This window comes from Pipistrellus hanaki (assembly GCF_964339955.1).
Source record: "Pipistrellus hanaki genome assembly, chromosome: 1".
Lineage (NCBI taxonomy): Eukaryota > Metazoa > Chordata > Mammalia > Chiroptera > Vespertilionidae > Pipistrellus > Pipistrellus hanaki.
In genome coordinates, this window is record NC_140503.1 from 40549050 (window position 1) to 40575249 (window position 26200).

A 26200-nucleotide genomic window follows, 5' to 3' on the forward strand; every position below is an offset into this window, starting at 1 on the left:
ATTTTAAGGAAGAGGGAAAAAAAAAAAAAAGAAATCCCAGAAAATGATTAGAGGCTTAGAGACTTAATGTCCCTTTATATTTATACACACACACACACACTAGAGGCCCAGTGCATGAAAATTCATAATTCATGCACTGGAGAGGGAGGTCCCTCAGCCCAGCCTGTTCTCTCTCACAGTCCGGGAGCCCTCAGGGGTGGGCGGTAAACTGGCAATCAGGGGAAGGCAATACCCCATCCACCTCTGCTGTTGCCACTGACGGCAGCGCAAGCCTCAGCCTGTCCTGGTTACCTGAGCCTCAGGTGGCCCTGGGCAGCTAGGAAGCTGCCATCCGAGGCTTGCTTGCACCTCAGGCCGGCTCTGGACGGCTGCGGGCTGAGGGGACTGGGGGACTCCGAGGAGGTGCACAGAGTGGCCAGGCCTGCCTGTGGGCGGGCTCGGCCTTGCTGCATGCCTGACACCCCAGCAGGGCTAAGAGGCTGGGTGCCACCATCTCGTGGCTGTGGACACTGCCATCTTTGTGATGGCATGATGGTCAATTAGCATATTCACTCTTCATTAGATAGGATTGATTTCAGAGAGGGAGAGAGAACCATTGATTGGTTGCCTCCTGCACAACTCCTACTAGGGATTGAGCTCACAATCCGGCATGTGCCCTTGACCAGAATCAAACTCAGGACCCTTCAGTCTGCAGGCCAATGCCCTATCTACTGAGCCAAGCCCGCTAGAGCTCTCAGGGAACTTTACTGGAAATGTTTCCCTAGAAATACTTATTTAAAAAAAAAAATTTTTTTTTCCCCTTGATTTCAGAGAGAAAATGGAGACAAGAGATAGGAACATCAATGATAAAAGAGAGTCATTGGTTGGCTGCCTCCTGTACTCTCCTCTAGGGATGGAGCCTGCAACTCACATTGTGTCCTGGCCCGGAATTGAACTGTGACCTCCTGGGTCATAGGTCACTGCTCAACCACCGAGCCACTCCTGCTGGGCTAGAAATACTTCTTAGTTGTCACCTGGCTTCACCCCACTGGAAAGCTAGGCCAGTGGTTCTCAAAGTGTGGTCCCAACTGGCAGCCTCAGGATAGATGCAAATCCTCGCCCCACTCCACCTGCTGAGGCAGAAACCCGGTGATGGGGCCCTTCAGGTGAACTTCTCAGCCCCCCACGTCTCAGGGGGTATGGGGGAGGGTGTCTGTCTTTTCCTGTGAAGTTGAAGTGCAGCATACACACAGCAGGACAGCAGGCGGCCGGGTGAACTTTTGCACAGTGAACCCTCCCGTAGCCACCACCCTCATGCAGGTGTTTCCATCATCTGAGCAACACATAAACACCTGAGGAAGGGTATGCCAGTGGGAACCCTTCACACACAGACCTGGCACACACTGACTTGCACGAAGGAAAGGCCTATCTCCTCTCACATGCCTCTTCCCAAACACAGGGCGATTCTTTTTTTTTTTTTTCCTTTTTTAAAAATATATTTTATTGATTTTTTACAGAGAGGAAGAGAGAGGGACAGAGAGCTAGAAACATCGATGAGAGAGAATCATCAATCAGCTGCCTCCTGCACACTCCCCACCGGGGATGTGCCCGCAACCAAGGTACATGCCCTTGACCAGAATCGAACCCGGGACCTTTCAGTCCCCAGGCCGACGCTCTATCCACTGAGCTAAACTGGTCTCGGCCATAGGGCGATTCTGAGCATGTGCTTGGCCTGGCCCCCCCAGACTTCCCCACAAGGCTCAGCCCTGCCCCCTGCCTTCAGACCCCCCTGGCTTTCCTTCCCCTCTCCCCCACATAGTGTTAGTGAGAAGTTCCCCTTCTCCTGCACCCTGACCAGCTCTCTTCTCAGCCCCACAGGAAGGAGTCAGCCCCCCAGCTGACACTGGGTCTGGAAACAGGTGTGAAGAGGTGGCCCAACCCACAGTTTTGGGGGAAAGAGAACCTTTCACGTGGAGGTGGTCGGGAAAGGAGGGCCCACGTGTCCATGTGCTTGTGCACATTAGCCAGATCCCCTGCCTAGGGCCGCTCACCCCCTGGGCCGGGACCTCTAGTACAGGCACAGCCCACGGGGCCGAACCCGCAGGGCCTAGCAAAGTGAGCTGAACCCTGGGGCTGGAGCCCGCAGACAGGGCAGCCACCAGCTGTGGACAAGGAGCTGGGAAGCCAGAACCCAGCTGTGCCCAGCTCAGCAGCTCTGGGAACCACCCCACCGCCCTCACTTCCTCAGTGTGTGTGTGTGTGTGTCTGTGTCTCTGTGCGTGTGTGTGTGTGTGTGTGTGTGTGTGTGTGATGTGTGTGCAGTGGGGATGGGGAGCAGCACAAACCACTGAGTGTGTGTGTGGGGGGGGGGGGGGTGTGTGTACACAGTGGGGGTGGGGAGCAGCACAAACCACTGAGGAGTGTGAGTGTGTGTGTGTACACAATGGGGGTGGGGAGCAGCACAAACCACTGAGGAAACGGGGAGTCAGCAGCTTCTGCCGGAAGGAAGGAGTGGGGGCTGCGGCGGGAGAGAAGGGGAAGGGAAAAAAGGAGGAGCTTCCTGGCCAAGGAAGTCACCAAGAGGCCAACCTCTGAGCCCCTGGGGAGCCCACTGCGGCCGGACCCAGAGCTGGGGACTGGCCTGCGGAGGTGGGCTGTGCCTCCCCTCTGACAGTGCCGTCCGCTGTGAGGCCGGCGGGGACACGGCAGAGCAGTCAGGGACAGGCCCGCGGGGAGGGACGGATCCGACCTGAGGCACCGAGGCCGGCGCCCCGCTCCCGGGCCTGGCAGGTGGCAGGGACCATCCCATCGCGGGGCTGAGCGATCAGGCCTCCGCCCCGCCTGCAGGCGGCCATGGGTGCCCCCTAAGGAAGGCAGTGTGCTAGCACCCGCACCTGCCAGCCCCCTGCTTCTCCCAGGAGAGGAAGAAAAGGCACCCCACCCAGGGCAGGGCCCAGGACACCCCACCCGGCCCCGCTTTTGGGGTGTCACTGACCCTTCTTCGTGTCCAGGGCGGGCGCCCAGGAAGGAGCGTCTGTCCAGAGCTTCAGCTTCCCGGGCCGGACGAGCCCTGGGCGGCCCTTCCGCAGGGAGCCCTGTCTTCTCAGAACCCACCTGCTGCTCTGCCCGGGCCCTGCTGGGCATCAGCTGGCGGGAAGCGGGAACCCGACCCCTGGCGCTGGGCCTGGTCGCCATGGCAGCGGCGGATTTATTACCGGGGCCTCCACCCAGCTTGGCGGACTTAGGACTTGAAGCCGGGAGGAAGGAAACCCAGAAAGCAGTCCGGGGAGCAGGCAGCTCAGGGGTGCAGCGGAGGCCGAGATGGTAAGGGAGGGTCTGTGCCACCTGCCGGGCTTGGGGCGGGGGGCAGGGAGGGCATGGGAGGGGGAAGGGCGGGGGCAGAGTTCCGGAGCCCCCCCTGACTGTGTCCTCTGTCTGCTGCAGGCCAAGTTTCTTTCCCAGGACCAAATTAATGGTAGGTTGGGTTTGCTCTTTCATTAGCAACTCACAGCGAAATGTGGGTCTCATTAAGCAATTTGCTCTGCTCCGCGTTTGTTGGTGGGGAAAGGTGCCAGGGGTGGGGGGCGGGGTGGGGATGTGGGCCCACCCACAGGCAAGAGGCCAGGAGGCGGCTGCTGGGTGGGGTGGGGGTGGGGTAGGCTCACAGGTAGGAAGGTGGGTGCTGTGTCTGTCAGGGTGAGTTCCGAGGCGGGGAGGGGAGAGGAGGGCCCGGAGAGAGACACACAGCGAAGTGGCTGGGGCCGAGGGAGGGCCGGGCAAGAGGAGGGCTTTGACCTTGGCTGAGGCTGAGCAAAGAGGCCAGGTCTGCACCCCCACAGGGCACCCTTCTCTCTGGGCCTCAGTCTCCCCACCTATAAGGTGTGAGGTCAGCCTCGGTGGTCTCTGAGGCCCCCCACGCTGACATCAAGCCTAGGTTTGGTGTGTGGAGGGAGCACTCTATCCCCGAGTCCCGGGCAGGCATCAGTCCCCGCCAGGCCGAGGAAGGAGTTGGGTTTCACAGAGCGCAGGGCCCACGCCAGACCAGGGCGGCCACAGAGCTCCGGGCGGGGGCTGTGGGCCCTGGTGGGCTGAGGTTACCTGGGAAGGGATTCCAGAGTTCTGAGCGCCCGGAGCTTGGTCTGGAGGAAGAGGGGTGGGAAAAGGGGCTGCAGGCTCCAGGTGGGCACCTCCCCACAGACCTCCTCTCAGTCTCACCCCAAAAGGAGGCCCGGACCAAGGAGTTCCAAAGCAGGAGGCCCAGGCAGGGCCCGTCCCCCACACGCCTCTGGTTCTGAGGCTCATGGACCCTCCCTCCGGGGCCTCCTAAGTTCCGGAAGGAAAGGCAAACTTCCCTCCGTCTCCCAGTGTCTGACACCAGAAAGTGGCCACTGCTGTTTCATGAGTGAGTGACAGGCTGGGCAGAGGCAGCCTGCTGCAGCGGGAAGAACAGGAACCACCTCTGAGCCTCAGTTTTCTCACCTGCGAAGTGGGGGTGATGACACCACACCAGGCTGCTGTGAGCGACAACGGAGAGGATAGTGTCAGTCATGCCCCTGCCCCTAGGCCGGGTGCAGCCTGGGTGGCACCCAGACCCGAGCTGGGGCCAGCTTGCTGCAGCCAGCAGGAGCTTTAGAAATGTTGTGAGCTTGTTGTTAAAATCAGCCATTATTAAATAATGTAAGATCAAACAACGTTCCAACCCCTGCGTTTATGAAAACAAAACAAAAAAGCCTTAAAGATGGCCCTCTTGCGGTCAGTAGAGCTGAAGAGTTGAAGGAGGTTTGAGTTTAATGAGTGCCATGTGTGTGGGGTAAGCACTGGTGCAATAGCAGGTCACTCATCAGGCAGAGCAATCACACACGCCCTGGGAGGAGGTGCATCGCTGGCATGCCCCTCGCTTCTCAAGTCACAGTCCCCCAACCCCCACCCCCTCTCTCACCCCCATCCCTGCCCCGCCTCCCAGGCAGAGGCCCTGGAGTCCCAATCTCTGCGGGAGGGCCTGGGGTGTTCCTCGGAGCTGGGAGCTGGGGGCAGAGGGGCAGATTGGCCCTGCTCCACGGGGCTGTGAGACCGGGCTCCAGAGGCCTCAGCTCCTGAGGCCCTTTCGTCCCCATTAAGGGAGAAAGGGTTGGAAGGGAGCTGCCAGCGGGTTCTAGTCAGAGCTGAGAAGACATTCTGGGCCCCTGTCCCCAGGTCGCTAGGAGCAGACCCAGGGCTGGGGTCAGTGACAGCTTCAGAGTTCAGCCTGGAGGCGGGTCTGGAGCAGTGGACTCAGAAGTGCCCATAATTGTAATAATTGTCACCCCACGTGAGAGCCACTGTTTGCCAGGACTTCCCAGGGGGGATTTCTGGTCGTCTCAGTAACCCAGAGGCATTATTATCTCCCTTTCCCACACAAGTTGTCTTTGCAAAGGTCCCCTGGGTGTCTGGATGCCCTGCGGTGGGCTCCTTCTCTCCCTGGACTGGCCCTACAGGGCGGGACAGCTTCCCAGTGGTTTGAGTCAGTTGTGGGAGGGAGAAAAGGGGGAGCAGAGGAAGGAGAAGGAGGGAAAGGAAGCGGGGAGGAAAGGAGAGAAAGGGAGCAGGAGGAATGGGAGAAGGCAGGGACAGAATTTCCAGATAAAATGCAGGACACTCAGTTTAATTTAAATGTCAGAGAAACAACAAACATTTATTTATTTATTTATTTATTTATTTATTTATTTATTTTTAAGACATTCTTTAGGATAGAGAGATAGAAATATAGATGAAAAAGAACATCAATCAGCTGCCTCCTGCAGGCCCCCTACTGAGGATCAAGCCCACAACCCAGGCATGTGCCCTGAACAGTGACCCTTTGGTTTATGAATTGATGCTCAACTACTGAGCAACACCAGCCAGGCAACAAGTATTTTTTTGGTTTTAGTGTATCCTGTGCAAAAATTTGAGACGTATTTATACTAAAAACTAGTGACCCAGTGCACATTGAAAGGAAATTAATTAGAAGAAATATTTTAATATTGCCATTCACCCTTTCTCTATAATGGAAGTCTCAACCAAATTCACAATCAACAATGACAGATCAAAACACACGTGTGCAATAGGCGCCAGCAAGAGCTTTATATACATAAACTTGCTTAATTAGACCTGCTTTCTGATTTAGCTAAACTTTTTCCAGCCCAGTGAAGCACCCCAACTTCTCTTTCAGGTCATTGTCAGCAACACAGCAGCAAATATCAACCCAAAGCAGATTATTATTGTAGATCATGCAGGGAGATCCAAGGGTAAAATACTTAACTGCATCAGTGTTTGACTATATTCTTTGCAGTGAGAAAACCTGAAGTCATTTTCAAGGCCCATCATTTCTTTTCAGTCGGGTCATGTTTCTAAATCTCTATTTTCTGGCTAATGAAAAGAAAATAGGATTCCACCAAGTCCCCCATCTATCTATTCCAGGACTTCTGTGAGGATCAAATGAGAGGAGGCATGGGAAAACACTTCACAGACATTTGGTTAAAGTGTAAAATGTTTGCACCTGGCTATAAAGCAAGTCGTGTTCCTGGGCTGAAGAAACTATAAGGAGGCTAGTCGCTAGGGAAAGGAAGCTGGAGTTGATACATGACGTCATTACCTGGCATCCATAGACACCGTTTCTGGGCTGGGCTGGGCTATGGGCCACATTTTGCACCATGGGGTCTCGGCAGTGTTGGCTGTGATTTGGTGGGCTATTGCTCCAGGGTGGTGGCGGGGCCTGTGTCCACTTGGGGGAAGCCGAGTATTGCTTTGAGGGTGCCAGGTCCACAGTGCCATTTCCCTGTAAATGGCCGGTGCGTCTCATGGAAGCTCCTGCATTGAACATCTGGCCTTTGGTGGTCAGGTGTATCATAGCAATCATTTGGACGGTTGGATATTTAGCATGTTAGCCTTTTATATACATACTAGAGGCCCAGTGCACGAAATTCATGCATGGATAGGGTCCCTAGGTGTGGCTGGTGATCGGGGGTGATTGGGACCTTCCAGCTGCCAGCCGGGGCCTTCCTTTGTTCTGCACCGCCCCCGTGGTGGTCAGTGCATATCATAGCAAGTGATCGAACTCCCGGTCTCCTGGTTGAACTCTCAAAAGGTCAATTTGCATATTGGGCTTTTATCCTATATAATAAAGAGCTAATATGCTAATTAGGCTGAATAGCAGAATGACCATCAGATGATCTTCTGGACAACCTTTGGGATGACCTTCCAGAAGAAGCCAGGGTGCGAGGGCTGAGGCAGGTGGGACTGCAAGGGCTGAGTTCCTTGAATGAATTTCGTGCATCAGGCCTCTATAGACAGTAGATGTGTTCATTATTTATTGGAAGTTCAATTGAACGTGGCAGTCCTGTATTTTTATTTGTGATGGGAAAAGAAAGGGGAGGAGGGAATAGAGGGGGTGTGTGTTGGGGGTGGGGGGTGAGTGAAGGAGGGCTCCTGATTCTCCCTCCTGGCTGTGCACAGAGTACAAGGAATGCTTCTCCCTGTATGACAAGCAGCAGCGGGGGAAGATAAAAGCCACGGACCTCATAGTGGCGATGAGGTGCCTGGGGGCCAGCCCGACACCAGGGGAGGTGCAGCGGCACCTGCAGACTCACAAGATAGGTGAGTGGGCTGGGCTGGGCTGGGGAAGAAGTGGGCTGGCCTGGGGGTGGGCCTTGAGCCTGGCAGCTGTGGTCCTTGGGAAGAGCCCGCAGTGGGTACAGGTGGTGGATGTGAGGACAGGTCAGAGGTTAGGCATGCTGGGGGCAGTCAGAGGTCTCCAGCCGGGAGCTGCGGAGGCATTTGGCCAGGTGTGCTGTGCATCACTCAGGGTCCCTGAATCCTCACAGCAGTGGTGACACCTCACTCACAGAGCGCCCTGGGACCAAGGTTCCGAACTCTGCAGTCAAGAAAGTGTAACAGTGACCCCCAAATGGCTTCGCCAGAACAGTTTCCCTTTCTGAGTACGTGTCATGTGCTTAGTGCAAACCACCCGGTGGAGAAGGTGCTGTTTTACAGGTAAAGACTAGGGTTAGGAATCAGAGTTGGAGCCCAATTCTTCTGATTTCCAACATGTATGTATGTATGTGTGTGTGTGTGTGTGTGTATATATATATATATATATATATATATATATATATATATATAATTTTTTTATGTTTTTATTTTATTGATTTCTTACAGAGAGGAAGGGAGATGGATAGAGAGTTAGAAATATCGATGAGAGAGAAACATCGATCAGCTGCCTCCTACACTCCTCCTACTGGGGATGTGCTGCAACCAAGATACATGCCCTTGACAGGAATCGAACCTGGGACCTTTCGATCCAAAGGCCAATGCTCTATCCACTGAGCTACATCAGTTAGGACCCGACTGACCTTCTAAAAACTATGGGAGGGAAAAAAGTGGAAGAAAACCCAGCCAAGTAGTTCTCTAGGCGCTGGGATCATGGATGATTTTCATCCCCTTTATTGTTGTTTCCTGTATTTAAAAATATATATATATTTATTGATTTTTTACAGAGAGGAAGGGAGAGGGATAGAGAGCTAGAAACATCGATGAGAGAGAGACATGGATCAGCTGCCTCCTGCACACCCCCTACCAGGGATGAGCCCGCAACCAATGTACATGCCCCTGACCGGAATCGAACTGGGACCCTTCAGTCCGCAGACCGACGCTCTATCCATGGAGCCAAACCGGTTTCAGCTGTTTCCTGTATTTTTGACAAAGGGAGCATATAGGACTTTTATAACCAGAAACAAACAAGTTGGGTGTTTTTTTAAAGAAACAAGAGGGTGTCAGAGGCTGGGGTGGCTGCTTGCCTCGGCAGCTGGACACTCAGGAAGGAAAGACTGGCCCAGAGAAGGGGCGTGGCCTGGAAAGACCACTCGATCCGGAGCCACCTGAACCTCAGTTTCCCCACCATCTTCTGGGGTTACCCCAAGGTCCCCTCAGAGCGGGAGTGCAGCAGCGCTGGGCGGCCAGGCTGGGTGGCCTCTGCAGGCCGAGAGCCCAGGGACAGGTGCTCAGTGACCGCCAAGGGGTGGCGGCTTCCTTTGGTTACCGTCTCCAAACAGGAAGCTGTGGTCAGGGGAAGTTCCAGTTTCCTGCCGTCCTACCCGGGCCAGGCCAGGGCCGAGGCCCCCACACATGCCCAGAGGAGGGCCTGGGCTGGGGAGCTGGGTGGTTGCAGTGAGGGGAAAAGCAAGCAACCAGCCCAGATGGGACTGGGCCTGAGGCCCGGTGGGGTCCCGTCCCTCCCTGTGGGTGTCGGGGGTGGCTGCTGAGGGGTGGACGGAGATGTATGGCTCCGGTGCAGGGCGCCGGAGCAGCTCCGGAAGGGAGCAGCGGCGGGGGCGCTCCACCCCCGTCCTGCCTCTGCTCGGGGAGGCACTGCCCCGCACAGCTCCTGCTCCTCGGGGGGCAGCGTGGGGAGATGACACCCGCCGGCCCTGAGCGATGCTGGGAGGGGGCCCGGAGGCAGATCCGAGGTGGGACCTCGGGAGAGGGCGGACCCTCCTCCCCGCCACCAGCAGGGCCTTCCTGAGCCCGGCGGCCCCGGAGCCGGCTGTGCGCGCTGGGCAGGAGGCGGGCGGGGAGCCTTTCCCTCCGGCTCACTCTGCGTGTTTGGGGTTTCCTAGACAAAAACGGGGAGCTGGATTTCTCCACTTTCCTGACCATGATGCACATGCAAATCAAACAAGAGGACCCAAAGAAAGAGATTCTCTTGGCCATGCTGATGGCGGACAAGGAGAAGAAGGGCTACATCATGGCGTCGGAGCTGCGGTCCAAACTCACGAAGCTGGGGGAGAAGCTCACCCACAAGGAAGGTAACGGCCCGTCCCTCTCTCCTGCAGCAGGAGGGGCCTGGGGGGGGTGGGGGACACCAGAGCCCAATCCACGGCCCGGACGGTGCGGACACCGCGCTTCATGCCCGCCCCCGGAGGCTGCGACTGGGGGGCCAGAAGGGTGAGCTCTGGGCTGGAGTCCGAGGAAGAGCCAGGACCGGGGGAGCGGGAGCAATCTAACAGGGCGAAGAGGTGGCCTGGGAAACCCAGTGGGAGCTCCTTGGGCCTCGCCCTGAATGTAAGCTTTCACCGTGGGCCTTTATTTAGAGCTAGACACCCCTGGGAACACTAGTGACCCCCACACACACTGACACAGACACAGGCGAACTGAGTGGCGTGCGGTAGCAGAGCTGGGAGTTGCACATAGGTCACGGACACTCCTCCCTCTTCTACTGCCCCCCTCCTCTCCCTCCCCCTTCCCCACCTTCCCCTATCTCCCCACCCTCTGCCCATCACAGGCTCTTCTTTTGCACAGCTGTTTTCTGAAGTTGCTGCTCTTGCCAGGTGTCCAAACTGAGATGCTACTTAAAATATATATATATTTTAAATTTCAGAGAAAGGAAGGAAGAGAAAGACAGAAACATCAATGATGGCCCTAGATGGTTGGCTCAGTGGATTAGAGTGTCTGCAGACTGAAAGGTCCTAGGTTCGATTCCTCTCTCTCTCTCTCTCTCTCTCTCTCTCTCTCTCTCTCTCTCCCTTCCACTCTGAAATCAATAAAAATATATTTTAAAAAAGAATGAAAGGAAGGAAGGAAGGAAGGAAGGAAGGAAGGAAGGAAGGAAGAAAGAGAAAGAAAGAGATCAACTGTGAGAGCAAATCATTGATTGGCTGCCTCCTGCGTGCCCCACACAGGGGATCAAGCCAGCAACCTAGGCATGTGCCCTGACCAGGAATCGAACTATGACCTCCTGATTCATAGGTTGATGCTAACCACTGAGCCACGCTGGCTGGGCCTGAGATGCTGCTTTGTTCCCTCTCCTCATGACACCACCAGCTCTAACAGCTTTTCCCAAGGGGTGTCCATGGCAGCCTTTGCTGGGGCTGCTGGCCACAGGACCCATGAGAGGCCTTTGCCTCGGACCCCCAGCAGCCCAGTGTGCCTTCCTGCCTCAAGCAGGGCACGGGGCCGGGTCTTCTGGGAAATCCCTTCGCATGTGGTTAAGGGCCACCCCAATGCTGGACCATTTGCCTGCCCGCTGGCCCTGGGTCCGACCACAGCTGCCATTTAGAGTCACCACCCAGAGTCCCCACCACCGCCCCGGGGGCTGGGATTTCTCCTCATGCTGCTGGGACAGTGGGTGGAGGAAACAGGCCTCAGTGATGTGGGGCCTTTGGTTAAACACAGCAAACCAGGAGGGGTTGCAGGTTGTGGTTGGAATTAGATTTGGCTCCTGCTCATCCTGGAGGACCTCAGACACGCTTCTTTCTTTCTTTCTTTTTTTTTTTTTTTTTTTTTTAATACGTTTTATTGATTTCAGAGAGGAAGGGAGAGGGAGAGATATAAATATCAATGATGAGCCGAAACCGGTTTGGCTCAGTGGATAGAGCGTCAGCCTTCCGGACTGAAAGGTCCAGGGTTCGATTCTGGTCAAGGGCATGAACCTTGGTTGCGGGCACATCCCCAGTAGGGGGTGTGCAAGAGGCAGCTGATTGATGTCTCTCATCGATGTTCCTAACTCTCTCTCTCTCTCTCTTCCTCTCTGTAAAAAAATAAATAAAATATATTTTAAAAATAAAAAATCAATGATGAAAGAGAATAATTGATTGTTGCCTCTGGCATGCCCCCCGACTGGGGATTGAGCCTGCAATCCAGGCATGTGCCCTGACCAGGACTCCAACCATGACCTCGTGGTTCATAGATCAAACGTCAACTTCTGAGCCACGCTGGCTGGGCCTCCGACAGGTTTCTTAACCTCACTCACCCTCCTCAGCTTCCTTGTTGGGAAATGAGGTTCCAATAGACAATCCCTCAGGTCCCCCAGGAGCTAACATTCGATAAAGTGGACCAAGGCTCAGCACACGGCATTTACACACCGTGACAGGAGCAGACTCCTCCAGGCTGGCGCTGTCCCGTCTTTCACTGTCACTGTCGCTGTTCTGGCTGAGCGGGGGACCAGGGGCCGCCCCCCCCCCCCCCCCCGGGCTCTCAGGACTCCTCTCGGCCTGTGAGGTGCCAGGAGGAGGGCTAGCAGAGAGGGCCAGCTGGGCTTCCTTCTTATGGTTCACGATCCCTGTCTCAAGTCATAGCCCGGGCCCCAAACTCATCCACGTTCCTCACTCGTTCAACCAGTCAGGAAACCTTTCAAGGAAAACGGCAGTGTGCTCCCGACAAGCTGCGAGACGGATTACCCTTTGTTTGGCTGAGGGAGACAGGGAAAATGACCCTAGAAGTAGGAACCTTGAACTCTAGGTGATTGAAAGGAAATCCATCTTACCAAGGAGCATCCTTGGAGCAGCTGAAGGCTGTCAGCGAGGGCTCCTTTTTAAGCCTGGGCTAGGCTGGCGCCGGGATCCTGGTTCTTTGTGGGTTCACCGTGAACGGCAACCCACCCGGCAGGCAGACCCAGCGCCTGGCTATCCGCTGAGGCCCCTTCTCTGGACCGGAGGCTGCTCAGTGGTGGCTCTGAGCTGGCGTCGGACCTGTCCGCTGGGATGGTTGGAACCATGAAGATAACTTAGCATTCTCCACATTCTAAAAATACCCGGCACCACGGGCGGCTCGGGCGTGGAGCACAGTAATTACATTCTGGAGGGGGCTGCCAAGCAGAGGATCAGGATGTTTTCTAACTGCCGGGCATCACTGTCGGGAGGTCTAGGGCTGAGGAAGCTGACACAGGGCAGGGAGACCGTTTTTGCAAGAGGGTCAGGATTTTTCAAAGCGCCAACGGTAGATTGGCTCTGAGAGGCTCTGTGGAGACAATTTAAAGAATGCCCATGTGCCTTCTCAGGCGGCCCTCTTCATATAAACTGAAATGGCCCTTCTTTTTCTAAAAAAATATGAACGCTTCACCAATTTGTGTGTCATCCTTGTGCAGGGGCCATGCTAATCTTCTCTGCGTCGCTCCAGTTTTAGTATACGTGCTGCCAAAGCGAGCACCAAAATGGTCCTTCTTGCCGAGATCCGGGACAAACTAGTATTTTGTGCAAGGAATCCAGAACCAGAAGAAACAAGTAAACAAAGCAATATTTTTGGAGCAGCATCATAGAGGGCAATGGCAGGTTTTTTGTTTTTTTTTAAAAAAAATATTTTATTGATTTTTTACAGAGAGGAAGGGAGAGGGATAGAGAGCTAGAAACATCAAAGAGAGAGAAATATCGACCAGCTGCCCCCTGCACACCCCCTATTGGGGATGTGCCTGCAACCAATGTAGATGCCCTTGACCAGAATCGAACCTGGGACCTTTCAGTCCACAGACCAACACTCTATCCACTGAGCCAAACCGGTTTTGGCAGCAATGGCAGTTGTGTACCCTTTCAGCTTTAGACACAGTTGAGTTTATTTTCTCTCCAAGTATCCCTATCCCCCAAACACAGACTTTTAAAAAGAGGTGATGGTGGCGACACCACTTGTCACCAAGTCCTCTCTTGGGGTGGGGCGTGCCCATTTGGAAGGGAAGGCAGGCAGGCCAGGCAGGCCAAAGCCCGGCCATGGTGGCCCAGGATGGAGCTGCCGAGGGGGCCCGATCAGCTGGGAAGCTGGAGGGTGAGCTGTGGGAGGCCAAACCCATGCCAAAGATTTCTGCAACTACAGGTACCAGAAATATAGGGTGTTTTCTTTCAAAACTGACAAAAACACAAGGTGGCTTGGCTTCAGTGAAATCCGATGAACTCAGAGTGGTATCCGTGGTCTCAGGTTGGGGGTGGCTTGTCCTGGTCTGTTGGCGGTCTGATTCCTGGTCTATGTGAACAGTCAACTGGACACTCAGAGAACACCTCTGGGGAGCCCCAACACCCAAGAACTCGATGTCCTGTACCATAGCAGCAAAGATGAACTGAAAAATTAATGTGATTTATTGCAGTGGATGATCTTTTCAGAGAAGCAAATATAGACCCAAACGGCAAAGTGAAGTATGATGAATTTATCCAGAAGATCGCCATTCCTGTGCCCGACTACTGAATGGAGAGGATGCAAGAGAGCCTCCCTTGGGCCTGAAAACCAGACGGATGAAATTTTAACAAGAAAAGTGTTCCTTTCACTCTAGGGAGACAGCACAGCGGCATGGTGCTCTCTGACTGTAGCAGAGGATAACGTAGCAATGAAAATAAATGATTTCGGCCATGGTATCAGCATGTCCTTAATAAAAGATAATTAATTTTTTAAATTAATTTATTGATTATGGTCTCTCATAATTGTCCTTATCCCCCCCATTCCCATCCCAAACCCCTCCTTACATATGCCTCCACCCCCCTGTTGTCCATGGCCACTGGCTAGGCCCATATGCATGCACACAAGTCCTTTGGTTGATCTCTTCCCCTAACCCCCACCCACCCCTAATAATTTTAATAACTGCCATTCGTTTAGCCTTTTACAGCTTGGAAAGAGCTTCTGGTTTGGAGATGGGCCTGGGTTCCAGTCCTGACTCTGCCATTCCCCAGCTGTCTGACTTTGGGCCAAGCATTTCACAGCTCAGAGCCTTAGAATCTTCACTAACATTAGATTCCTTTTTTTTTTCTTTTAAATATATTTTTATTGATTTCAGAGAGGAAGGGAGAGGTAGAAAGAGATAGAAACATCAATGATGAGAGAGAATCATTGATCGGCTGCCTCCTACAGATCCCTACTCGGGATCAAGCCCACAATCCTGGGCATGTGCCCTGACCAGGAATTGAACCATGACCTCCTGGTTCATAGGTTGATGCTCAACCACTGAGTCACGCCAGCCAAGCAGATTCCTCATTCTTACCTCATGGAGCCTGCTAAGGATGGTCTGAGTTAATGACTTGAAAATGTCTTTGCAAACTGGAGAGCTCTGTGCCATTCTGAGTTTCCATGGTAGTGTTTCTGCGAAGAAGGGCAATCAACCAAAAGGCTGCATTCTATATTTGGGTGCTGGAACCATCTTCCACATTTCTAAGACAAAGCCAGTGCCGGCTGAGAAATAGCAACAAGCCGAGCTAAAACAAACAAACAAAAAAACGATGGCAATATTTCTTGCAGTAGCACAGGGCCACTTACAGATTCTCATTCCCATCTCCACACACAGTGACACCATGCAGATTCATCCACAGACACAGAATCCAGGGTGGGGACCAGGTAAAACAAGGCAGCCTCCGCTCAACAGTGGGCAGAAGGATCTGACTTTCCGCACCAGAGGAAACCAATGTGACCCAGGCCTCGCAGAACTGGGAAAACCTTTTTTCCTTCTCTTAAATGTATGTGCTAAAGAGATTCTTTTTATAAAAATGTATTTTTATTTCAGAGAGAAAGGGAGAGGGAGAGATAGAAACATCAATGATGAGAATCACTGATCGGCTGCCTCCTGCATGCCCCCTACTGGGGATAGAACCCACAACCTGGGCATGTGCCCTTGACCAGAATCGAACTCAGGACCCTTCAGTCCACGGGCTGAGGCTCTAACCACTGAGCATCACTGTGGTGGAAAGCCCTTTCTGATGCTCCTGTCAGAATGTCCAGCTCCCCCAGCCTGTGATCAGAGAGGTTCACAAGAATGGGATGGGTCTGCTCACGTGGGTCAAATTGATCATGGCTCCAAGCCATTTCCCATGACTAATGGGAAGTAATAAGGGGATGTAACGGGCCATTGCCATGATACAGCAAGAGCCCTAGTAGTAGGGGTACTGGTCCTGCCGGGTCAATTAGCTGAGCGCCGGCTGGTGCCGTGTGTGTGCTCATCCAATTTGTGGATCCAGTGGTGTCAGGCCTGCCCTAAAAAGGGTTGGAGTCCCACACTGGCATGTTGGGGGTAGCGTTCTAAGTACAGAGATTTTCGTCCTTATATGTATCAAAACTGGGCTCTCTGGGCTGTGGCTTTGTCTGACGGTGCTCAGTGGTGAAAGCAAAAGCAAACCAAGCCGAGGGAGATGTCTCCTGGGAGGCTGTTCAAGGCACAAACACAGGGCCAGCCACCAGGGAAACGCAGGGGCCCGTCCGTTCTAGTGCAATGATCTCACCAGTGACTGCCAACGAGAGTAGGAATTCCTAGAAGCTGTAGAGAAGGGTTCTGAGGAGGGCGGCAGTAAGTGGCCCAACCAAGTAGGTGAAGCCGATTGTCTAGCTGGGAGCGCAGGCTCACACTGTGCAGGAGCAGAACCAGAACCAGGCTTTGTGGGGTCTCAGGGTGTACCATTTGGCAGCCTTCTTTAATATAAAAATAGAAATAGAGGCGTGGCAGCACTGCTCCCAGGGCCCCGTCAGGGCCAGGTGCAGAAACCTCATTACCATCGTGGTAAGTCCCCGAGGGCTGGCTAGGTGCTGCTAACCAGCAACGTGGAGAACTGCTTTATTTCACTTTCAGCCACGGATCAAGGGCCTTAGCCCACACCTCCTTTGAATTCATCTTGGACGTTAGGAAGCAAATCCTGCACAGCCAACCTGGGATACCAAGGATTAGACAGTAGACACCTGAGATTTAGATGAAACCGGGCAAGAAAGTCCTGAGCTCTAAGTGAGGGTACTTTACCTTAAAGCCTTTTGTCTGATAAATGAAATGGCCTCAGTATGTTTTTTTAAAGAGAAACATTCCATCAGTTGCCTCCCCTCACGCTCTTGACCAGGGATCCAACCCTCAACATAGGTATGTGCCTGAGCGGAATTCGAACCCACCACCTTTTGATGTACGGGATGACACTTGCATCAACTCAGCAACCCAGCCAGGGCCGAGAAATGCTCATTAGAACCGGGGTTCATCGCCACTGAGCAGTGCCCCTGATTAAGGGTCTTCAGTGGCTGGGGTCCTAAAGTCCCGGGAGGCCTCTCTGATCTAAACCTCTGTCCCAGAAACGGATTTTACACCACCCCATGTCCAGGCTTTATGCTCATTCCTGGAATTTCAGTTGGTTTATCTAGCACCGAGTATTGTATACAAAAAAAAAAAAAAAAAAAAAAAAGGCAACTGTAGCTTTTAGCTCTCAAATTGCAGATTAAACAGGTTTAAAACAAAACATGCTGCGGTTCATTACAAAGCCAACCATATTTCAATAAGGGGAATGATGACTGTACATTCACTACTTACCTCAAAGCATGCTGCAAAAGAATTACTCGTCATGCTTTGAAATCTCTGGATGAAAGGTGCTTTGGAAGCACAAAGCATATGGCCTTTCCTTAGACTGTCCCCTTGCACACCCAGCAGTGTATTTTACAGAAGACAAATTAACTGAAGGCTTTTCTTTTATTACATCTAAAGAGCTCTACATAAACAGGTAACATTCAATAGGTAAACAATTTTTTTCCAATGCATGTAATAAATATCTTCACTTGGTACTTTTATACAAACTGACATTGGTTTACTATACATTTTTAAAAGCCATTTTACTGGTTTGGCATGCGGTATGGAAATTCTAAGAGAGAAAGTCTTAAGGCAATGAATCACAGATTTAAGTTTATGGAATTTATGATAACTTTTATATAAATGTTTATATACATTTCCCCTTTGTTAATTAAACAATTAACAGCAGCACACTCTGGGACCACCAGCTAATCTCCCTCCCTCTTGCTGAAATCTAAGCTTTGTGGTTTCGTGTTGGTTTATTTTTAACTATAAAACAAAATTCAACATATTCTGATAAAACAAAACTCTTACTAAATAATTTCAAATGTGCTCTAAAAGTCCTGAAGATCTTAAAGTGTTTTATGTACTAAAAACTGGAATTATTTAAAAATGTTCATTAGAAATTAAAATTGGGATATATTTTCATTCAGCTTCAAACATTTGACTCAAAGTAGAATTTGCCAAGGTATCCCATTTTTCAGAAGCTTGAGTGAATCTTTCCTAAGTTGCTAATGATACAGAATTGTGATAATGTCTAAATTAATATAGAAAAAAACTTAAATGTTCAAAATAAATTAGTCAACCAAGTGTGGCATGGTTAAACTTCAGATTGCTTTAAAAAGGTCTCCAATAATGCCCACAAAATAACTAAAAAGCCACTTCAATCCTGTTAGTCAAACAGCTATTTTACCAAATATGTGTGATACACACACATACAATACTATACAGAAACACAAACATATGCACACCTATTATGAAAGACCAAGGCAAGGGAGATGGTGACAACTTGCCTAAAGATTCTGAGAATCACTAATTCTCCATGCGTGGAGGAGTGGGCGGGCTAAGGAATAGAGAGATGAAATGACTATATACTTAAAAAAAAAACCTTAAAAGATACAGTGCATGGTTCTAATAATTACTACAGATCATGAAATTCTAATAATATTGGCCATGAGACCAACAAAGTAATAGCTACTACTAATACCAACATTTTGAAAAGTCAGCAACTGAAGGGAACAGACTCCTGGTAGAATGAACTAAAATGAAGAGACAATGAATGTTTCTCCTGCGGAGATATGACCAAAGCCACGAACCAGACAGACATTCACTTCTCCTATCACCCATTCTTCCCGTGGGCGGCTAAACGCAGGACACGGAGGGGAAATCAACCCACTCCAAAACCGGCTGAAGAAAGTCAAGGGACAGGTTTCCAACTGGATCATTCAGAGTTTGTAATTCAGCATCATACGAAGTTACTGATGAGAATTTTGAGACCACTAACATCAATGACAGAAAAAACCAAAGACGTAGAAAACTATTAATTTTATCTTATATAGTTGAATAGAAATGTTTCTTATTGCAATGTGAAAAAGCAACTCCCCACAATTTTAAGTAATTTGTATCCCAATCTCAATTTAGACAAATTATACTATTAGGTATTAGCCTAAGTTAATACGGTAACGAGAGTTCTTAAAGTATTTACTCGCCATAACACCAGATTCATTTTAAAATTTAACTACTTCCTGCTTTAACCAACAATAAATCTTTTTTTTTTTTATTGCAAATTGTTTAGTGACTAACTCAGTCATGTATGTGTGGAATACACATGCCTTGGGGAAGACTATATTTGTCACTCACACACACTTGTCTATAAATACATATATACACACACACATATACATATCAACATTAACTTGTTTTTCAAAATTCAAGTCAACAATTTAGTGGCAGAGAGATGCTGTAAGAAACATATTATTTTTAGATGCCACAGTCATGTGAGCAGTAATCTTATCATACAACCAAAGATAACCACCATCTTGAAGTCTATCTGGATTACAGGAGGTCGTTTTGCAAGGTTTAAAACAACGTTACACACAAAGGTGGCCGGCCCTTCATCAGCTCTGAGAACTAACAGTTGTGATACGAGATCCAGTCTGGAAAACTGGTCATCGTGATGCCCCTTCCTGATCTGCTCTGTTTAACCTGCTAGACCTCTCATCAGCTAAAAATCTTCCCAGACTCCGTTATCAGCTGGAAAAGGGTATAACCTTCTCTGAGGCGGATGGTGGAACACAAGCAGAACTTTTCCTTCCCTCCAGCTCTCACTCATCTCCTGAAAACAGTTGTCGATATTTACATGTTGCATTATTAATAAGAATAGACTGATCCATGAATTCTAAAAACAAAAACACATACCTGACTTTCCTATGCCATGTTTGTCTTTTAAAAGGTGGAAAATAAACAAGATAGCTAAGCAACTGGGCACACTCAGAGCCAAAGAATAAAATGACTAAGAATCAAGCCCATTTTGAATTTCAGCTGTTGATCAGATAGCAGGTTTCTACAGATGGACACGTATGGCGCATTGTATTGTCTGAAGAGAATATACTTTTAGGATAATTGACTTTCTTCTTTTTCTGGGGGGAGGCAATGCAACCTTATCTCTCTCTGTCAGCTGCACAAGACACACAACAGGGCTGTCTAAGCTATTTTTACTTCCTACTTTGGTATGCAGATCTTACAAGAAGTCTTGTTACCCTGTGGCTAAAAAAGTAGGTGTTCACAGACTTTGTTTAAGTGCATAATACTGGCAATCCAAATTTAGAGTAAAGAGCTAGACTAAAGCATATTATTCACAGGTCTGCTAAGCCTACCCCTTTACCCAGACAGCTTTACTCCAGCCTCTAAAAACATATTCTCAGGGGTATCTAGCAAATAAGGGGGAATCTGTGATGGAGAACATGCAATTGGAATAGTCAATAAAGATGCTCCTATGTGAGTTCAAGAACTTCAAAGCAGTTTGAAAGAAGCAGGCAACTGATTATCAACTGAATACAAACTCGGGAAGAGAAGGAACGGTGATGACAGAAAAACGCAGACGCACACACTGGAAACACACATTCATGAACTATGTCCTGAAAATACATAGGGAATGCAGTGGGACAGATGAGATTTATAACTTAAGGCTGGATAAAATGTGCACACACGAACAAAACTCAAGTCTGTCATTTTTAGAAAATGGAAATTAAAACTATGCCCACAGCCCCCTCCCCACAACGAAGAAAAGCCCACAATTTAAAACTTCATACATGCAATTCCTTTTGTTATTGCAAATAAAATAATGCCATTGAAGTAAATTAACACCAAAACCATAGGACAAATGATGAAAAAAAAAAAAATCTTCAGAATCCAGAAAATTGAACTGAAGGTGTTTTGCGGGTACTTGTTATTTTTTTCTTTTTTTCCTTTTCTTTCCTTTTTTTTTGGTTTATTTTTACAAGTGTTATATCAGACAGGCAGTCTTAGATTTATATACAAAAGTAAAACTGAAAATATAGTTTTGTTCTCTGTACATTTCTTTTAATTTTTTTCCCTAAAAAAAGGAAAAAACACACGCTTGTGTACTTTTCTAAACAGAGTAAGGTAAAACAGAGCACAAAGTTCTCTTCTTTCTGCCAAGTTCACTTAACCTGGGGTGGGGATGAGCGCAGCAGGGGCAGGGGCCTCAGTCCAATGAAATAATGTCTGGTATGATGCCAAAGATGGACGCAGTGTCCGTGCTGCTCCTGTTGGGGACCGTGTGGCCGTGGCTCTCCCTCAGGCTGTTGGAGGACACGAGGCTGCTGTTACTGCCGCTGCTGCTTCCATTGGTGGTTGGCAGAGAAGTACTGCCTCCTGCACTCAAATGATCAAGAAACATCTGGGACGAGGTATATGGAAAAAACCGAGAAGAATGTAAGAGGTCTTGATCATCCGAAACTGCCGCTGCTGCAGCGGCCAGGAGGGAGGTGTTATAATGCTAGGGAGGGGAGAAAGGACAGAACAAATGTTAATTATACTTACACATTCATAAGCTTTCTCTCGGCAGAACAAAGTCCTAACTTTAATATATTCTGAGGATCTGGGTTTTTTTTTGAAGTATTTATTAAAACATTTTGTAAAATCACACTAGGGCGGTGGGGGCTTGCCCAAGGCGGGAATGGCTGTGGGAAGGTGTCAATTGGGGAAACTTTAGACAAAAATAAAAACAAAAACCATTCTATAAAATCAAATGGCCTTATGAAATGATCAAATTATTGATCCTGAGACATTTTTTTATCTGAAACAGAAAAAAAAATTATTTTTGTTTTAATTTGTATTGAAAGCAATTTTCAAAATTGTATTTCCAAACTGGCACACACTCAGAAGTAGCAGAAAAGAGAGTCTACCCTATTTTTCTTATGGAGCTATTTGGCCAGTAAAGCCCACGCTGGGTGGCTCAATCGGCTGGAGTGTGGTTCTGTACACCAAAAGGTTACCGGTTCAAATCTAGGTCAGGATCCATACCTTGGTGCCTGCTCTAGGCATGTACGGAGTCAAACAATCAATGTTTCTCTGTCACATTGCTGTTTCACTTTCTCTCTCTCCCCCCTCCCTCCCTCTCTCTCTCAAATCAATAAACATGTCCTCAGGTGAGGATTAAAAAAAGTATTAATCAATACGATTCACTCCCGTTGGATGCCGTCCTTTTACATACTCAGGCACAGCTGACAATGAGTTCTGATTTAAATTCTTAATTAAAACTTTAACAATACAGTAACAGGTATGACTACCCTAAATTTTCTAATAAAATTTATTTTCTTCCTCTTGGCTATATATTATACTTTTCAATGTTAAAATATAGCATTTCCCCCCCATATTACATACCTGATTGTCTAAGAAAGGAAATAAATCTAATCCTGTAAGAGAAAAAAAAAAAAAATTTAATTTTTTTGGGAAAAAAAGTCTCCCAAATGCCTCAAAATTAATTTTAAATGCTAATTCTAATTTAGTTAGAATTTAATTTAAAAATGAAGAGTTGGGCCGGGACTGGTTTGGCTCAGTGGATAGAGCGTCGGCCTGCAGACTGAAAGGTCCCGGGTTCGATTCTGGTCAAAGGCATGTACCTTGGTTGCGGGCACATCCCCGGTAGGGGGTGTGCAAGAGGCAGCTGATCGATGATTCTCTCTCATCGATGTTTCTAACTCTCTATCCCTCTCTCTTCCTCTCTGTGAAAAATCAATAAAATATATTTAAAAAAAAAAAAAAAAAAAAGAAGAGTTGGGCTAAATGTTTTACATCCCTCCCTTCTCTAGATTACTGAGCCTGAAGTCCAATTAGGAATGACGTGCCCTCCTAGTGACCCCACTTGTGGGACCTGGACCGCTGCTGCCCTGTCAGACCTCGTATGAACTGACTAGCACTTTCCTCCAAATGCTCTCATCGACTCCTCTTCGGAAACTTTTCAAGCTCCTCTGATTTATTCCTCACAAGCACCTCATGAGATATGTAATTACTGCTGCCCTCATGTTTGTGAATGATCAAGTTTGAAGTTAAAAAAGTTAAGCAAGTTGTACACACATTTTCTTTCTTTCTTAAGTGTGCTCACTTGACACTATGGAGAGGGAAACTCTGAGGGCAGACTGATTATTGAGGTGGCAGCTATTATAGAGGGTCAGCTCCTATCCCTGGCTGCCACCCTTGCAAATTGCATTCTTGTCTCTATTGCCCGGTGTGTAATGCAAAGAAGAGCAAGTAAACCACTGCGAGTAAAATGCCTGTATGACCTCTAACTTGGGGAAAAGTGCAAGCAAAGATAGACACAAATATGACAGTGTAGTCAGTAGGGACCCACCAATTGCCTACCGTAGAACAGATTATAACATGAAGACCTGCATTGGGCTAAGTGAAAAATAGGGCTGCAATGTCCAAGAGCAGCTAATAACATGACTATTTAAATTTACTAATATTAAAGAAAATAAAAAACTCCGTTCCTCAGTCACACTAGCATTCCAAATGCTCACCATGTGGCTAGTTAGTAGCTACTATGTTAGCTGGCAGATTACAACATTTCCCTCATTGCAGGAAGTTCTATTGGATGGAGCTGAAATAGGGTTGTTTTTTTTTCCATTACAGTTACTAAGAAGCCAATCAACTACCTCAGCTCCCAAGAATCCTTGCCAGTGGCCTGAGATTTCTGCTGGGGAGGTGTGGAGGGAAATTTCCACTTTGCATTTTGTGGTAAATTTTCTACAATGAGCCTATATGTCTTTTTGTAATAAAAAAGAAAAATGTTCTTCGATTATATGGATAATATACAAGTTATTAAATTATGAAGATATATGAGAATAATAATAATTCTTTTTGGTAATGTAAGGATCATTAACTCAAAATACATTATACAAATAGGTATAATGACATTTCAAACTACTTTAGAAAAGAATCAGCTCTGATTCTTCTCAGGATAGAGCATCAGCCCAAGGACTGAATGGCCCTGGGTTCGATTCCATTCAAGGTCATGAACCTAGGTTGCAGGCTTGATTCCTGGCTCTGGTTGGGGTGTGTGCAGGAGGCAACCAATCAATGTCTTTCTCTCACATCGATGTGTCTCTACTCCTCCCTTCCACTCTCTCTTAAAATCAATGAAAAAATAACCTGAGGTGAGGATTAATAAAAAATAAATAAAATTAAGAAGAATCAGTTTCACTAGAACAAAAAAACCTTGTAGTATTTCAATTCTGCATTATCTAAAAGATGATACAAAATAGTTACCCACAATGCCTCTTGCATCATAACTGGATTCAGGGAACAAAACATAATATTCTAAGTATCAAAATTCAAATCAGCATATAAGAAATCACCCAAAAAACAACTTGTAGACTATTTTGAAGTCCACAAAACCTAGAGATCATTGCATTAGTGTTATCACTGGTAGCAAAACTCTGGCTATTGATGAAAGTACAAATAAGAAACTGGATTTGTATTTATTTATGACCAGTTCCATAGGCCCAAACCCATTTTCCCAATCTTTCAATTCTTCCTTAGATTCACCCAGAAGAAGACTATATAAATCACAGTCATCCAAAATGCTATGTGACAATACAGAATAATTGGTGACTCACCTTGTAAGTCATAAGGCATGGGTGTCATGTGGAAAGAATGCCTGTAGTCTTGGATAAGAGGTGTGTTAATATAGCTTGTGTCTACAGCAGGGAGACTTGGGGTTCGGGACACTGGAGATGCTTGATGTGGAAGACTTAATATGCTAGAAGAAAAAAAGGTTTACACTATTTTCATGAGTCATATTAACTTTTAAGTTTAACAAACAAAGGGGTTGCATCTCGTGAGTCCTAACTTTTGTGCTAAGAATAAAAACAAGGGGAAAAAATTATAATCTATTGTAATCACAGTTGTTCCTTGATATCCACAAGGGATTGGCTCCAGGAACCTTCACAGACTGGATACACAAGTTGTTTAGTGGGCCCTCCTATCAGCATGTTCTATATCCGTGAATTTCAACCAACTGTAGACTGGATGTGGGACTTGCTGATACAGAGGGCTGACTTTATTAGAAAATGATTTGTATAATAGCTGCAGAGGCTACTGGAAGAAATGGATGGATGCAATGGTATCTAATATTCATAAATCATATGCTGTCTTAGGATCACCGTCATCTATACTTTCAGAATGCAGGGAGAATGAGTGAAGTGTATCTATACAGTGGACAAGATTCTGAAACCTTTTAAAAATAAGCACTAGAATGTGGGCTAGTTAAAAGCTTAAGTAAATCCTTGCAAAGAAAACACATAGAGACAAGAATGGGGGAATGTAGCAATCTGAGCAGTGAAGTGAACAGCTGGCCCCAAGACTTGTAAGCTTTATGAGAACAAAAAATAGGTACTGTTTATCTTGGCATATTCATTGCCTGACACTGTTTACATAAAAGGCCTGCTGAATTAACAAAGACAGCAAGACAAGGAGAAGAGATGCTCCATAATGAACAGGTGTGGAGTTTTTAAAGGGAGAATGGTATAAGGGGGGGGTGGGGGGGGGTGGGGGTGGGGGAGACAGAGAAATATAACACAAAAAATGGGATTTTGGAATAGAGTGAAATGTTTAAGTAGCTGAGTAGTCAAATAATTTTTCTTTACCAAAAATTAGGCAAGCAGCAAAAAGGAGGAAAGGAAAAAGAACTGAATTTTTAAAAAGAAAATAAAATAATTCTAATAGTCGTAAGTCCAAACACAAGGATCATATGGTATTCCAACCTTTAGAAGGCTAATAGGTATGTATATAAATTATAGAAAGTAAAAGAAAAAAGGCATAAAGAGGCCATCTTTTCTTTTAAAACTTCATGTAAAGTACATAGGGTGTGGAGATGCCATTTCCATGGTATAGATTACATAAAAAGATGCCAAGGTTGGTCCTAGCTGGTTTGGCTTAGTGCAGGGGTCTTCAAACTGCGGCCCGCAGAGGAGTCTGATCCGGCCCGCCAGGTTTTTTGGGCAGTGAGCGCAGCCGAGGTGTTACAGTAGGAATTAGTAGTTCATATAGTCCGGCCCTCCAGCTCTCTGAGGGACCGTGATCTGGCCCCCACTTTAAAAAGTTTGAGGACCCCTGGTTAGTGGATAGAGCATTGGCCTGCAAAGTGAAGGGTCCCGGTTTTGATTCTGGTCAAGGGCTCATAGCTTGGTTGTGGGCTCAATCCCCAGTGGGGAGTATGCAAGAGGTAGACAATTGACGATTCTCTCTCATCATTGATGTTTCTATCTCTCTGTCCCCTCTCCCTTCCTCTCTGAAATCAATAATAATGAGAAGAAAAAAAAAAAAAGCAAAAAAAAAGCCAAGGTTGAATTTCCAGGAATGAAACTCCAGTTATAAACATCTACATTTTATGAATGGGATACAAAGCATAAAATACACTCTCATCCACTTCATAAAAATGTTTCATCTAATGGAAACAATTAAACCTTTTCCATCTATAAAAACTAGCATTTTCCATTAGCTGTCTCCCCTGACAATGCCCAAGGGATTACAAGAGAGAAGGAGGCAGTTGAAATGCTAGTGTTTGAACACATCTTGGTATACCAAACAAGGGAAATGCCTGCATGAATACTAAACACTCAGTGGCTGAAG

General features: G+C 48.1%; 2 protein-coding genes across 6 annotated transcripts in view; one reads left to right on the forward strand and one right to left on the reverse strand.

Annotated features, from left to right (window-relative positions):
• Nucleotides 1-2625: 2625 nt before the first annotated feature.
• CALML4 (calmodulin like 4) lies at nt 2626-14144 on the forward strand. The gene is given in 6 exon segments (XM_084888271.1): nt 2626-3239; nt 3242-3303; nt 3424-3454; nt 7450-7590; nt 9609-9797; nt 13838-14144. Coding segments are annotated over 6 exon segments (588 nt in total). The 5' UTR covers nt 2626-3172; the 3' UTR covers nt 13936-14144.
• Nucleotides 14145-17148: 3004 nt separating this feature from the next.
• Nucleotides 17149-26200, reverse strand: part of PIAS1 (protein inhibitor of activated STAT 1) — a 103323-nt gene continuing 94271 nt past the window's right edge. For all 5 annotated transcript variants that reach the window (XM_084886959.1, XM_084886957.1, XM_084886958.1 and 2 more), the window contains 3 exons: nt 24187-24329; nt 21953-21984; nt 17149-21065 (listed from right to left, as the gene is read on the reverse strand). In XM_084886959.1, the coding sequence (XP_084743085.1) occupies nt 20772-21065; nt 21953-21984; nt 24187-24329 (469 nt within the window). In that variant the 3' untranslated portion in view covers nt 17149-20771. The remainder of the gene's footprint in view (nt 21066-21952; nt 21985-24186; nt 24330-26200) is intronic.